We start from the raw sequence: 15,261 nt of genomic DNA, 5'->3' as shown, positions 1-15,261 counted from the left end.
TCAAATAAACAAAGACCCAGAGCCATGAGGACTTCAGATGTTGGGTTTCACAGCTTCAGACCATAAGGTAATAAAATAGGAAGTAGATGCCCGGCTGCTGAAGGGACTTGCCATTCAAACCTGATCACCTAATTTGATTCCTGGAACCCATGTAAAGATGGAAGGAGTGAATGGATTCTATAATGTTGCCCTCTGACTTCCATATATATGCAGTGCTGTGTGCCCCCCCCCCAGGCACACACACCATAACACACACACACACACACACACACACACACACACACACACAAGTAAAGAAAGAAATAATTAAATTTAAAATTTTAAAAGGTAATAAAATATAATGAAGAATATGTTCACATTTTTATTTTTAGGCAGTCCTGAGGATTGGACCTAAGGGATCATGCCTCCAAGATAAGTACTCTACCAAGCTACAGCCCCAGCTTGAGTTTGTTTACCAACGTAAAAGACCAGGGCCAGTGCAGAGACTCAGTGGGCAAAGGTACCTACCGCCAAGCCTGAAGACCTGAGTTCAACCCCCAAAACCTACACGATATAAGGCGAGAACTGGCTCCCCCAAGTTGTCCTCTGATCTCCTCATGTGCAGTGTGGCTTGAATGATACGTGTGTGAGCACGTGCGCACACACGCACATACACACACACACACACACACACACACACACACACACACACACACCTGTAATCATAAAACAAAAAATACAAAGTACATGAAAGACCAGCTACGGAGAACAGGAAGGCTTGCAAAAAAACAAAAACAAAAACAAAAACAAAAAACAAAAAACAAAAAACAAAAAAACAAACAAACAAAAAAAACCCGCAATTGCTGGTTCAGACAGAGAGATCACACCAGCCGACAGCAAGACCTGGGATAGGCAGCACCTCTTGGCTTGCCATCGAATGGACCTCTGTGACGGTCTTGAAGACAGCCTGTGCTATTTATTATGTTTTTATCAGACGCTGGACTCCTCAATTCCACTGTGACTGCAAGTGGCTGGGTGAGCAAATCAAAATTACGTGTGCACCAACAATTAATGAAAACGCGCTGGGTAATTCGTAGTATCAAACTGTGGGGATCTTGTTTGTTTGTTATGAGACAGGACCTTGTGTATCCCAAGCTGGCCTCAAACCTGACGTGTAGCCGGGGATGACCCTGAACCCATGTCTCCACCTCCTAAGTGCCAGGGTGACAGATTTGTGTTACCATGCCTGGCTTTAAACTATGAGGTCCTTAGGGAACCTGTCGTGATGGCTAAAACTATCACTCTAGGATGCATTTTAAAGTTGATGTTGTCAAATAACAAAGATTTAGGAACGGCCTCAACATGCAGAGATGGTGATTTTTTTTTGGTGATGTAAGGTTCATTATCTGTTGTAAATCTAGATGGATTATTTCTTATCAGATTTAAGCCTGTCAATGAACCAAGTGGAATTTTTTTTTTTTTTTTTTTGTGCATGATTTGGTTCAATAGGAGATCTTACAGCAGTATAATTCAGTTCTCAGTTACCACACTGTGTCAGCCGCATGTCAACCGCATGCCATGAGAGTTCGCCTGTGCACAGACACGCACAGCCATTGCACCTCATGCACAGGACTGGTGTGCCCCAGGACCTGTGGCTGGCCGGCTTGACCATCGGTCCCCATGCATCTGTTATACGCTCACACCGAGGCTTATCATTGTGATCCTTCCCTGTCACCCACGCGACGTTTTACAGAAGCAGACAGAATTGAAGAGCAGGAAGTGGCCGGCAGAGATGAAGGCACAATGGGGCAGGGAACAGGGCAGCGCTGCCACAGTCTCTGAGTGGAACACACACGTGACCGTGACCGTGACCGTGACCGCAGAAGACGGCCGGGGTCGGGCTGGGGCGCGGGTACCGCTGCTGCTCCGAGAAACGCTTCAGATAAGCTTGGTGCAGGCAAGTTACCACCACCACCACCACCACCACCACCACCACCACCACCACCACCACCACCACCACCACCACCACCCAGGAACGAAGCTGCGACAAGAAGCACGAATATGTCCCCAAAGAGAGAAAAACTCCACATGGAAGGATATATCGTGAATACAGGAATGTTTTACAACAGTGGGGGAAAAAAATGAACCGTCAAACAGTAGACGCCGATCTAAATTTAAGAGGGGTGGGACCAGTCACCCTGACACAGGAAAGATGTGTAGCGGCAAACACTACTTAAAGGGCAAAGTGCTGTTCACACTACTACTGTTTTCATTTTCATGTGTGTGCAAATACACGTGGTTTGCAAGTGCGTGTCGTGTTTGTCTGTGTGTGGGCACCCATGTGTGTGGGTGCACGTGCCTGTGGGGGCCTGAGGTCGCTGTCGGTAACCGCGCTGGATCACTCATTGTGTTCCGTTCTCCCCAGCAAACCCGGAACTTGCGGGGATGTCTGGTCGGGCCAGCCAGCTTGCTCTGTGGAGTATGGGCTGGAATCACCGGCAGGCCAGGACCGCTGGCAGGCATTAGGTCGGTTCCGGGATCAGGACTCTAGATGACGCTTACACCATGGGACCATCTATCGACTCGGCCCCTCAGACTGCCTTGCTTTTGACAGTGAAATAAAACTCTCCGGTTCTCAGTGTATAAGCTTTCATTTTCTTGTGTGCTTATAACTGACAGCTGGAAGTTTTAAACATTTTAAGAATTTGAAAGGTCACAGAAGAGCCCTGATTTCCCTCTCAACCCAATATTAAAAACAGCCGGGAGGTAAAGGCACATTACTTTCAGAAGAGCAGTAGCTACTCACACTTGCCTTTCCTCTGGCTCAAATGGGCACTAAACAGTGCCATGCAGTTATGGTTGTGCTAACGGAAAACCCCAGAAGGACGCTCAGTGGCTAAGAGCACACACCGCCCTTGCAGGGGTTGCATTTTTATTTCCAGCACCCAGCTTCCTGTTCTGGCTTCCATGGGCACCTGCACTCACATGAGCATGCCTCCCACCCCAGACATACACACATATCTACAATTAAAAATACAATGAATCTTAAGCTATGTTTCTGTAATAGATAAAATAGGGCATTTCAGGGTCAGTGAGTTGACACAGCTGTCCTGCTGGATCCCAGGGCTCTACGTGGTGGAGAGAGAACTGACTCCCATCAATTGCCTTGACCACCAGACGTACACAAAACAAATCGATGTAAATATAATGGCTGACTGTTAAAAATGAAAACACTTCAGATATACTGCAGCTAATCTATTTTGTCACTGCTCAATCTATGTATGTACACACATGTAAATATAGACCAATAAATTAAATCTGTTTTGTTTTGGAGACAGGATCTCCTATAGTCCGAGGCTGATGTACAAGCTGAGAAGGACTTTGCATTTCTTATATTAAAGATTCATTTTTTTTTATGTGTCTGTGTGCCCATGGAGAGCCAGAGGTTACTGGCTCTCCTGGAGCTGTTTCTAGGCAGCTGTGAACCCCGGATGTGGTGCTGGGAACGGAGCTCAGCCCATGTTGTGGACTTTGAACACAGAGTGTCAAACCACACAGCATGAGTGTAGCGTGAGTCAGGAAAAGTGGCGTTCAGGTGGGTTAAGGTCCTTTTATTATAAAGGATTCTGCTTGATTAAAGCATTATGTAGTTTTTAAAACCAGAAAGGAATGTATGTGAAGGTTTAAAACTGGTTAAAAGGCATTGTATGTATAAGAACCAGACACTAACCTAACAAGCAAGAAAAGAGAGGAGAAAAAGAAATGTAATTGGGCAAAGCCTTTGGAGAGAGGGCAGATTTCATTCCAAATAGGATAGCCATTAGGCACAGGGAAGGGGCCGAAAGTTCAGTGACGTTAAAACCATCACTGGCTAAAAACAAAAACAAACAAAAAACATATGGACTGTTATTAGTAGGACTCATTGAAGACATAATGGTAAAGAAAGGTTGAAAATGAAGACGTATACCTTGGAGACAACAACCAAAAGAAAGCTGTTGTGTCTCCCAAATGAACCAACCAGCCAACGCACTTGACGGCAGAAAACCTTCCTGCAGACAACGAGAGTTGATGGTGGTGAACGATTCAGTCAGCTAAACAGGCGTGGCTTTAATGAATACGAATCTTGAGACTGTGAGTCTCGAGACTATGCAGCAGAAGTTGAGAGACCACAAAGAAAAATCTGTAACTTGCCATGTGGGCCGGGCACCTAGATACACTTCCCTAGTCTTGGCATGTTCAGTTGCAAAATGCATATTCTCTTCAAGCGTATGAACTGGATCTTAGTATACACATGCAAATAAAGACTGACAAGGCCTTACTCTCCCAGCCTTTCATCAAGGGTCCAAGGTGCTCAGGATGCTTGTTCGGAACAAGCTTACATACATTATTTGTAAGAAAAAGAGGGGACTGGATTGTCTCTGCCCTTGTGAGTTTACACCACCAACTATGGAGACTTGGATTCCCAAGACACACGAGACCATGAGCCAACATTGTGGAGGATTCTAGTTTATCTCGTGTAATTCTATTCTACATATTGCAGTGCCTAATTGGGAGCCAAGGAAAAACATTTTAAATTTTAAATTTTCCAGTAAATGGCAGTGCTAGGATTCAAAACTGAGTTTTTTTGTTTTTTTTTGTTTTTTCCTGTGCAGTGAATCCATTTTGGAAAGTACTTATTCTCTTGAGACTGGAAGGAAGGAGGGAAGAAGTGTGCTTACAGGAGAATCTGTAATGGTATCTGGGAGCTGTCTTGTGCACACTGACAAAGGCTTTAAGTACCTGTGATGTGGGAGTGCCACACACTGGGCACAATCAGCGTGTGAGCTGTCTTGGTAGGGGAAGACTGTTCCGGAGGGTGAGGCTGGCTGCAATGACCCAGCACGCACCCTGCACACTGGAGACTAAAATGCCTCTCCTGTGTGACATCTTACGGCACTGGAAACCTTTCCTGTGAGTTCAAGCTGGCTATTTTCTCATTACTTATAGTTCTTGAAATGAATCCCAGTTTCAAAAGGCAGCCAGTCTTTCACAGCCAAGTGAAGGTCAAGTGGTACATTCTCTCCACTCTCAAGTTTTTCAAATGTGCATCTACTTTACGGCTTAACACGGGAAGAACACTCAGATAAGTGTAATTACACAGTTTTCAATCAGTTATTTAAATATATTCAGCATTGTAATAATGATTAGGCCCACACGATCTTTTATCATGTCCTGTAGTATTTTCTGGCTTGGCCTCCTCGCCTCACAGTTCATTTTCCTCTCAATTTCTCCACATCATCTCCTCAGCCCCACGGCTTTGCTCCAAGACAGTCCTTAAACTTACCTTTCCAAAATGAAGATTTGAGGTGTAATGGAAGGGGGACAGCAGGAGGAGTTGGGGGGATGGAGGGGGTGTGATGGGCTAAAAATGAGGTGCATGCATGAAAATGGCCCCATCAAACCCATTTCTTTGTATAAGAAATAAAAAAAAAATAGTTTCCTGGGGGTGTGGGAGATGGCTCAGTGGATAAAGCACTTACTCCAGAAGCATGAGGAGCAGGGTTGGGACCCTCAGCACCCACATAAAAGCTGAGCTGGCAGGGAGGATCCCCGGTACCCACATAAAAGCTGGGTGGACATGGAGCCTGCCTGTAATCCCAGCTCTCTGGAAGCAGAGACTGAATCCCAGGAGCATGACGGCTACCTAGAGCCACCCCGTGGGCCATGACCCCTCTGGGGATCGAACGACCCTTTCACAGGGGTCACCTAAGACCATTGGAAAACAATTATTTACATTACAATTCGTAACAGTAGCAACATCACAGTTATGAAGTAGCAATGAAAATAACTTTATGGTTGGGGGGTCACCACAACATGAGGGACTGTATTAAAGGGTCGCAGCATCGGGAAGGTTGAGAACCTCTGCACCAGCAGAAGAAAACAGGCTTAATTAAGGTAGGAGGGTGCTTGTCACATCTGAGGAAATTAAGAAGACCAGTGTGGATGGAATAGATGGAGTGAGGAGCGGCAGGGTAGGAAACGTGGTTTAAAATAGCGAGGGTGGGGCTTGAGGACTTGGTTCAATGGTGAACCACCTGCATGTGACAGTCCCCGGGTTAAATCTCCAGCATTGAGGAAAACCATCCAACCAACCAACCAACCAGGGGCCTGGTTATGAGCATGCCAGACACATTTGTAGGCGAGTTGATGCCTTTGGACTTTAAATGTGGTGGGAAGTCACCTGACATTTCCAAGCAAAGGAGCAAAATAGTGAGGTTCCTTCTGCTCTGAAGAGCACAGGAGAGAGGGTGGTGGAGGCAGCAGGCAGAATGTACCAATGGGAAAGCCGGGAAGAAGAGGAGGAGCCAGAGTCGGGAAATGGTCTGAAGGTGGAAATGGCAAGAATTGCTAATGGGATGAGTATGGGGCAGCTTGAGCCAAAAGATTTTGGGGTTTGGTATAGGAATGAGACACCTAGACAGGATTAAGTTTCGGGGGAAATATCGGTAGTTCACTATTAGATTCTGGAGCTATGGTTGACTTTCAAGTCCTTGTGATCCATGGCCTCTAATAGTGACAAATGATGTTAGGTTTTACAGGAACATCTGTAAGCAGAAGTCACGGGGTAGGAAACAGAAGAAATAAACCTGTTCCCAAGCAAGTCCCAGACAGGCAAGGGATTAAAATGGACCTGCCACTGAGCCTGTCTCATAGACACCATGATTTCAGGGCAAGAGGGGTCTTCTTTCTTCCAAAATGTTTTCCCAATTTTTGAGTTATTTTGCTGTGATGATGTTATATTGTTTGTACAAAAAGTGGGTTTCATGACGGCATTTCCATAAACATATATAGTGTGTCCTAATTTGCTTTCTATTGATTTGATAAATACCATGGCCAAAAGAAACTTAGAGAGAAAAGGGTTTCTTTCATCTTCCAGCTTACAGTCTGTCATGAAAGGAAGCGGAGACCCGGAGGCAGACTGAAGCAGAGGACACAGAAGAATGCTGCTTACTGGCTTGGTCCCTTGGTATGCTCAGTGTGCTTTCGTACACATCTCAGGCCCACCTTCCTAGGGAGGGGATCCTGGGCCCTCTTAAATCCATTATTAATTAAGAAATGACCCATTGGCTGGGTGGTGGTGGCGGCGGCGGCGGCGGCGGCGGCGGCAGCAGCAGCAGCAGCAGCAGCGCACGCCTTTAATCCCAGCATTCAAGAGGCAAAGCCAGGCAGATCTCTGTGAGCTCGAGGCCAGCTTGGTCTACAGAGTGAGATCCAGGACAGGCACCAAAGCTCCACACATAAACCCTGTCTCAAAAAACAAAACAAAATAAAACAAAACAACAAAAACAAACAAACAAACAAACAAAAGACCCATAGATATGTCCAGAGGCTCATACGATGTGGGAAACTCCGAAAATGAGGTTCCCCCTTTCCCAGGTGACTCTGGCTCATGCCAAACTGATGAAAACTAAGCAGTACAGCGTGTGTGGATTACGTTAGGTTCATGCCCTCTCCTATTCCCCTTTCTCCCCAGGATTCTCCTTTCTACCGTTCTACCGTCATTTCCCCTTTCTTCCTTCAGAATTTCTGAATTTAAATAACATTTATTCCACAACTAGAGAACTAAATCTTGAGAGATGATTCAGAGTTTTGGTCAAAGTGTAATGGAGCACAGGAAGGTCCTGTGTGTTTAAAAGGAGGAACACACCTTGGCAGTATTAAGAGAAAGGAGGTGGATACCACAAAGATTTCACACACTTTCTGGGATCCACCCTCTATATCTTAATGTCTTAGTGAGAAAACAGAAAGGATTGCTGGTGTTTAGAAGAATCCTCCAGGTTTCTCCCAAGCGGAGAAACTTTTCAAGTCTTTCTATTTTTCAACTCTTAGGAGTGCTGTCCATGTGGAAGGTCTACATGGCAGGGGTTGTCGCCTCTGTATCAGGGACACAGAGAATGTTGGGTAACTATACAAGTCTCCATTTGATGTTCGGGGCATCCTGGGGAAAGCTGCAACATTTAACCCTAGCCTTTTTTGTGATATATTCTTTTTTTTTTTCTTCTTCTGATCACCAGTCATGTATACTTTTTGCAGGGTGCTTAAAAGATCCAAAAACTCTTAAAAGTCTTACTAAATAGATGAACACTGCAACAATATTTTGGCACCCTTCCCTCCCAGTGTAAGCATTTTATTCTTCCAAAATTGAGCTCTGTAATACATGAGCACCTTCATGTCCTGCTCTTACCCTTAATGTCATGATGTACTTTTATCTGATGCGTATGGCTAACTCATCACATTCAGCTTCACAAGGATTTCCTTGAGGTAATTTCAGATTACCTACAATCACCAATACTAGGTGGTAAACATTTCTTTACAAATATTTCCAAGAAAGTGGCAGATTAAGGATGTTTTTTTAAGCATCCTGGTGTACTCTGTTGTATCATTTCCCATACGGTTGTTATTGAGGGGGTGGTGATGGGGAGACTGCTGATTTTGGATAACATGTGACCATGCTGTTTGGGTCAGGGAAAAAGCCTTCCTGGCAAGGGTCTCTCTTAAAGTATTAGAACCCTTACACCTGTCTTTCCACATCACAAATATTTCTGGGTCATGAGAAGGAAGAATAAAAGGAAGGACTGAGAGAAATTTGAGTTAGAAGTTGTGTCTTACGTAACTTACATGTCAGAAATGGCCAACTTGGAAACCGAGTTTATCAACCTGCTTAGGATCCTAGCATTTTAATCATTCAGGATATGAATTTTGATTGCAAAATATCACACTTACTGTACATGACTCCATGCTCTTTAATGGGAAGTCCACCCTAACTGCTGTTCTTAATCCAGTCCTTAAAATACAATGGGACTGATCAGAAAACCCCAGAATCTAGTGTATTGTTAAGTATTATTTTGTGAAACGTGTGTGTGTGTGTGTGTGTGTGTGTGTGTGTGTGTACACTATAAGACTTATTGTTCGGTGTGAGAGGCAGTTAAAGACGTAGTTTGAAGTTAGAGGTACAATAGAAAGACTCTAGGTATTGGAATCTGCAAGGCTTTGGCTTGAATTTGTATTGTGTAACTCTTGCTAGTCATCTACTGTCTTTCTGGCTTAATCTACCTATTGCGTAGAGTAGACATCTTGCTGGTGTGTGTGTGTGTGTGTGTGTGTGTGTGTGTGTGTGTGTGTGTGTGTGTGTCTTTCCTTAAGCAGTGTCCTCCATGTAAAATTATTTCACTGACGGGACTCTTAGCCGGAATTCCACTATAACCGCGCCAGTTTTGCTGAGTGAGGAGCATTGAGCACAGTTCTTTCTCCTTCCTGTTCTCACATTGCACAGGTTTTTGTTATAAAGGCTGGCACAGTACCCCTGCCGAATACTGGCTAATTATTTCACTGTTCAGTTAGTATTACAAACTTTCAAATCTCTTCCGGTTCTTAACAACAACCAAGTGCCAGGCTGGTGGCAGGGGGCCAGACGACAATCTGTTGAGTTTGGTCTACCAGAACATCTTTTGCAGTCGTCTCTTGTCATGTCCAGGGAAGCAGATGCGATGCCGATTCTACCAGCATTTCTCACTCAATCTCCTCCATGCTAAACAGGCCAGTTAGGCATTAAGTCATGTCTCTGGGTAGCTTAAGTGGAAAGTGTGAACAGAGAAACCACTTTATGTGAGGACAGCCGAAAATTAGATCCCTTCCCCTCCCCACTCCTCTTCCCCCAGGGGAGGAGGCACTTATCAGCCAAGAGCTCGGTGCCCGAACCGTGCAGCGTCCTGAGCTCCAGAGGTTTGCCAGCACGCACGATCTGCGGCGCCGAGAGCCCTTCTCCCCAGATGAATTCTCATAGTATCACAGACGCGCGCAGTCCGGATCGATACTGGATGGCAGACGTGCTCCCGCCGTCAAGTGTAGGCACAGGGCGGTGGATTTCGCCGCCCCGCAGTTCGCTCGCTGCTTCTTCTCATCAGCTCAGTCCTGACCGAGGACGGTTAACCCGTTCCCGCACCGACTCCCGCCCTGTCGCGGCGGCCGTCCCTCCACGGTCCTCCCCGCGGCGGCCGAGCCTTTCAGCCCGACGCCCCGGGGCGCGGGCTCGGTCGGCTCCCCGCGCCTGGCGGGCTGGTGGCGCCCGGTTCTCCAGCGCGCGGTCCCTGGAGGCTGGACAGGGCGCTCCGAGCCCCTCGCGCCCGCTCGTCTTCCCGCGTCTCGGTCCCGGTGCCCCGGTGGGCGAAGGCCCCGCCCCGGGACCCGCTCCCACTCCTGATTGGCCGGCGCAGCTCGAGGGGCCCAGCCCGGCCCGGCCCGGCGTCTCAGCTATAAAGCCGGTAGCCGCATGCCCGGCCCGGCCCAGCCCGCCTAGCTCCGGGGCTCGCCCGCGCACCCGACCCACCATGCCGAGGGGCTTCCTGGTGAAGCGAACCAAGCGCTCGGGCAGCTCCTACCGCTCGCGCCCGGCCGAACCGCTTTTCCCGCCGCCGGGTCCCCGCGCTGCTGCACCGCCCTCGCCCGACGAGCCCGGCAGGGGACTGTCGGGGTCCCCCTGCCTCGCGCCCGCGCGGGACGGCGCCGAGTGGGGCGCGGGTGGCGGAGACGGCCCGGGACCCAGCCCCGCGAGGCCGGCGGGCCCCGAGCTGCGCCGCGCGTTCCTGGAGCGCTGCCTGCGCTCGCCCGTCTCCGCCGAGTCCTTCCCCAGCGCCACCGCCTTCTGCTCCGCGGCGCCCGCGGCCGCGACCTCGGGGGAGCAGTTGGTGCCGCCTCGGGTCGCCGTCCCCGTCTCCGTCCCCGCGCCCGCGCCCGCCCCGCAGGGTCTCCAGCGCCGCGGCAAGGGCGCCCTGGGCTGCGTGTCGGCGGCGCCCGCGGCCGTCAGGAAGCCTAAGGCGGTGAGGAGGCTGAGCTTCGCAGACGAGGTGACCACGTCCCCGGTGCTCGGTCTGAAGATCAAGGAGGAGGAGCCCGGGGCGCCGGCGCGGGCTCTGGGCGGCGTCCGCACGCCGCTGGGGGAGTTCATCTGCCAGCTGTGCAAGCAGCAGTACGCGGACCCCTTCGCGCTGGCTCAGCACCGCTGCTCCCGCATCGTGCGCGTCGAGTACCGCTGCCCCGAGTGCGACAAGGTCTTCAGCTGCCCCGCGAACCTCGCCTCCCATCGCCGCTGGCACAAGCCACGTCCCGCGCCCTCCTGCGCCGCGAGTAAACCTCCCTCCGCGCCGTTGACCCCTCCGGACCCTTCCCTGGCGGCGGGCAAGGAGAACGGCCGCATGCCGCGGACCGACGATCAGCACCCGCAGGCCCGGGACAGCTCCGGGGCCGGTCAGCACCGGGACAGCGCCACTCTCGCAGGCCTGCAGGCGCTGGTGCACCCAGAGGCAGCACGACCGCAGGCCCCCTACCCCGAGGTGATGCTCGGGCGCCGCGGTCCCGGGCCAGGCGGTGCCAGCGCGGGGGCGACACCCGAGGTCTTCGTGTGCCCGTATTGCCACAAAAAGTTCCGTCGCCAAGCCTATCTGCGCAAGCATCTGGGCACCCATGAGGCGGGCCCGGCCCGTGCACCAGCCCCGGGCTTCGGCTCGGAGCGCACAGCCCCACTCGCCTTTGCGTGCCCGCTTTGCGGGGCGCACTTCCCGTCCGCGGATATCCGAGAGAAGCACCGGCTATGGCACGCTGTCCGCGAGGAGCTGCTACTGCCCGCCTTGGTCGGGGCTCCCTCGGAAGCGGGCCCTGGAGGGGCGTCCGACGGTAGCACTCAGCAGATTTTCTCATGCAAGTACTGCCCATCCACCTTTTTTAGCTCCCCGGGCCTGACCCGGCACATCAATAAGTGTCACCCCTCAGAAAGCCGGCAAGTGCTGCTGTTGCAGATGCCACTGCGGCCTGGCTGCTGAGGGGACTGAGGCCTGGCGAGATTTTGAGAATGGCTTGGAGAAAACAAGATGGGAACTCCTGTGGGGCTTTCTTCATCTGGCAATTTCCTCTTTCCTCCCCATGCCTTCCCTCTTAAAACTCTCCCGGTCACGATCCGCCCGGGAGAAGGCAGCGAGATGTTAAACACCCTCTTTAGAGCAGGTATGTATCTGACATAAAAATCTATGGTCAAAACTGACAGCTTGAAGTCCTCATTTCCCCGCTAAAACAGGACATCCCTTTCCTTAAAACGCCGGAGACCCCAATGAATCCTCAATGGTTTGTAGTTCCTATGGAAAGTCGCAGTGAACGCGTGCAAGTCTCAGTGTGTACACCTAAAGTGGTCGTCACCAACGTTTCTCTCTCTTGTCACCTCAGGCACTTAGGTCGTTTCTGTCTCAATAGGGTCAGATTTCTTGCCTTGTATATTCTGTGAATCAAGCTATGTGACTGATGCCAAACTTGCAGGGAAGGAGGACCTACCCTTGTAGACAGACAGGAGTACAAGAGGATGTTGCTGTCTGGTGTGAAACTTTCTTTCCTCATTTGGATGTATTAGTTCCTTTTTAAAATTAGGTTTTGGAGGTGGGGAAGGTGCGGCTTAGTGGGAAGGAGTTGGTGTGCTCTCTGAATTATTTACCTGTTTTATGTGCTGCATCCAGGAGGAGCTACTTAATTTTTTTCTTACATAATCTTTTTTTTTTTTTTAAAAATACCATACTCATTCCTAAAGTTTGAATGTTTTAGAAAGATTTAATTCCAATTATGTAACGATTATGCTATAAATCTGCTGCATATTACATCAAAAACTGTTCAACTTAAGGAGGATGTAATCCACCATGGAACTGAATGTTAATTCACTCAATATCCTATATTTCTTTGCAGGAGCAATGTTTGATTTTTTTTTTGTAAATCATACTCAGTGTATATTCTGTATCTATTCCCTCAATAGCCGGGGTCTGGGACACTGGCTGAGTGTTGTCCAACAATAGATTTGTAAGCTGCTTCCGCCAAATAAATGTACTATGTAGACTGTACCTGTTTTCTTCTGTCTTAAGAAGTGGTTGAACACAATGTATTTTCAAAAGCACATCTCTTACCTTCCTAATACCAGCATTCAACTTTGGAATCTTAGGGACCTATTTTGACAGAACACAAAGGCAGGAGATAGTATACCTTGCAGAGGAATATAACAGTGCTGAAATGCAACGGGAATTCCTCCTTGGAAGTTGACCTGCGGACTGCAGCTCCATGGAGGAGAGAATAGGACTGTTTTTGTTGTTTTAAGTCTACTCAATAGTGTTACCTGGAGATAACAGAAATTATAAATGGTGACTATTTCAAGTCTGTATTTTCTGTTCATCTTGTTACCTGTTATCAATCCAATAGAAATACGTAAGGAGTTAAGTATGATTTTCCTTTGAAAAATTCTTCCTGTTGGCTATGGGAAACTCAACTGTTTTAAACACATTCCTACAGGATCCCTTTACTCATTTGATTGTTTTATTTATGAGCATTAATTTAAAAAAAAGCAAATTAGGAACTCTAAAAATTTGCTAAGAAAAATTTGGTAGAAAGTTTTATTCCTGAAAATATATTAAAAAACACTAAAAATTTCAAAAGTCAAATGTCATGAGATAGATGCATTGATTTTGGTCAAGTTTCTGTCCAGACTTAGGAAGTGGAAGACTTTCTGTGCTCAACTGGACAGCGGGAGGACCTTTGAAAAGTACACTGGGCTGATTCTGAAAACAGCGTTTATGTTTATTTTTTTCATGATTAGCTAAGCTGCCCTAGGGGATATGTTACCTCTCCCAATTACATAGCCCTGCTGCTTTTAAGTCTGAAAATACATGAAATAGAATACAATCATGGACAGGAAGTGTGAAGAATATTTTATTTTGTTTTATTAAATATCATGTCATCTTTTTGTCCCAGTACAAATCTGTAGACACTACATGAATGATACATAATTTATATTCTGTGGTTTGCCGGGATGATGTATTTACACATGCAGTTGGTATCAATCATGCTACATTTCCTTAGGAGATCTCGCCCATGTTAAACAAAAGGGGTGGCTTATTTACTACAGGAAATACTTCTGGAGGTGGGATGCATACCAATCTGCACCTGCAGCAAGTTTAGTACTACAATATTAGCTTTAACTTAAGACTCCTAGGTCATGTTCCCTTCTTTTTAAACAGTACACATAATTTGAGCAAAACATTTATATGAGAAAAGTCTTCCACCCTTCTCCACCACCTTCTTTTTTGGTACTTTACAAAGTACACAGACACACCAGGATAAAGGGGTCAATAATAAAGGACCACAGCCCCCAAACAGAAGTGGTATTTAACAGTGATGCCACCTACAAAAGCAGAACACAGTTGTTTGGAAGCTCAACAGAAATCAAAGTTCAGCGGTGATTTTCCTAGTTATTCAATGTGTTGTGTTGTCTTCTGCACTGCCGAGAAGTGAGACACTGACCTGGGAAGAGAAAGCTCAGCTGGAATCGGAGCTGCTGCATGGCCATTAGAGTGTTTCTGTTTGGAACATAAACAATCTGTCCACATCCTGTGTAACAAACTCATGTGCAGCTTTTGCTCTAGCTTTATAAGTGCTTGTATTAATTTACATTTGTAGGGCTGGGCTGTAAAGGGCAGTGTGCTTGCCTAGCATGCTTGGGATGCTGGCGTCCGTTCCCAGCACTACAAAAAAAAAAAATGGTTACATTTGTAAAAACTATGTATTTATTGAATTACAAAGTTGTAATGAGGCACAATAAATAACACAACTATCTGTCCAATTATATCTTGGCTCAACATTAATCATGGATTGAAGGCAGCACTACTTAGACATGATTATCTAGGAAAGTGAAGAGTATGGAATAAAATTCAATCCCCTCAAAATACAGTAGCATGGAGTGTGGAAAAAAACAAACCTGAACTAAATAAATAGTCCAAATTTAAAATAGTAAGTTGCAAGTTACTTTAAGTCCAGTGTTTTCTCAAATAAGTGTACAGGAAGGAACATGAATGTTATGGCAAACATGAGGCCTGAAAGAGTTAACACTACGTTTGTGCCAGGGTGGCTACTGCTGATCACTGCTGGGCTGTTTGTCTCCTTAGGATTTATTGGCTGAGCCAGAGGACCGACGCAGCTTCATGGACATGCGGCTTTTGCTAGTTCGAGGAGACATTGGAGAGGCCAGGTCGGCCCCATCTACCTGTGCTGCTGTGGGAGCGTCACTGGGTAGACTCTCTGGGTAGGATCCTGCAGGAGAGAGTGAGCATGTTAGTATTCTCCAGTCTTTCAGACTGTAACGACCTTTCTGCTGCTATCTGGAGCAAGATCCCAACCCTTCACAAGGACTTCAGAAGTTAAAAAAAAAAAAAAAAAAGCAAGTCC

The 15,261-nt window shown here is 47.6% G+C and overlaps 2 protein-coding genes across 12 annotated transcripts in view; one reads left to right on the top strand and one right to left on the bottom strand.

The window, feature by feature from the left end:
- The first annotated feature begins 10,262 nt into the window (after positions 1-10,262).
- Insm2 (INSM transcriptional repressor 2) lies at positions 10,263-11,947 on the top strand. Its single transcript, XM_076550642.1, has one exon. The coding sequence runs from the start codon at positions 10,347-10,349 to the stop codon at positions 11,832-11,834; it is 1,488 nt and encodes a 495-aa protein (XP_076406757.1). The 5' UTR covers positions 10,263-10,346; the 3' UTR covers positions 11,835-11,947.
- A 1,789-nt stretch (positions 11,948-13,736) lies between these two features.
- Positions 13,737-15,261, bottom strand: part of Ralgapa1 (Ral GTPase activating protein catalytic subunit alpha 1) — a 216,549-nt gene continuing 215,024 nt past the window's right edge. For 7 of the 11 annotated variants that reach the window (XM_042260597.2, XM_042260602.2, XM_076550638.1 and 4 more), the window contains one exon: positions 14,586-15,126. In XM_042260597.2, the coding sequence (XP_042116531.1) occupies positions 14,978-15,126 (149 nt within the window). In that variant the 3' untranslated portion in view covers positions 14,586-14,977. Of the gene's footprint in view, positions 14,341-14,585; positions 15,127-15,261 lie in introns of those variants that run through there. The other 4 variants (XR_013044287.1, XR_013044289.1, XR_013044290.1 and 1 more) reach the window with 2 other exon arrangements.

This window comes from Peromyscus maniculatus, chromosome 14 (assembly GCF_049852395.1).
Source record: "Peromyscus maniculatus bairdii isolate BWxNUB_F1_BW_parent chromosome 14, HU_Pman_BW_mat_3.1, whole genome shotgun sequence".
Lineage (NCBI taxonomy): Eukaryota > Metazoa > Chordata > Mammalia > Rodentia > Cricetidae > Peromyscus > Peromyscus maniculatus.
The sequence above is the reverse complement of the archived record's forward strand: the minus strand, read 5'-3'. Positions and strand labels throughout refer to the sequence as shown.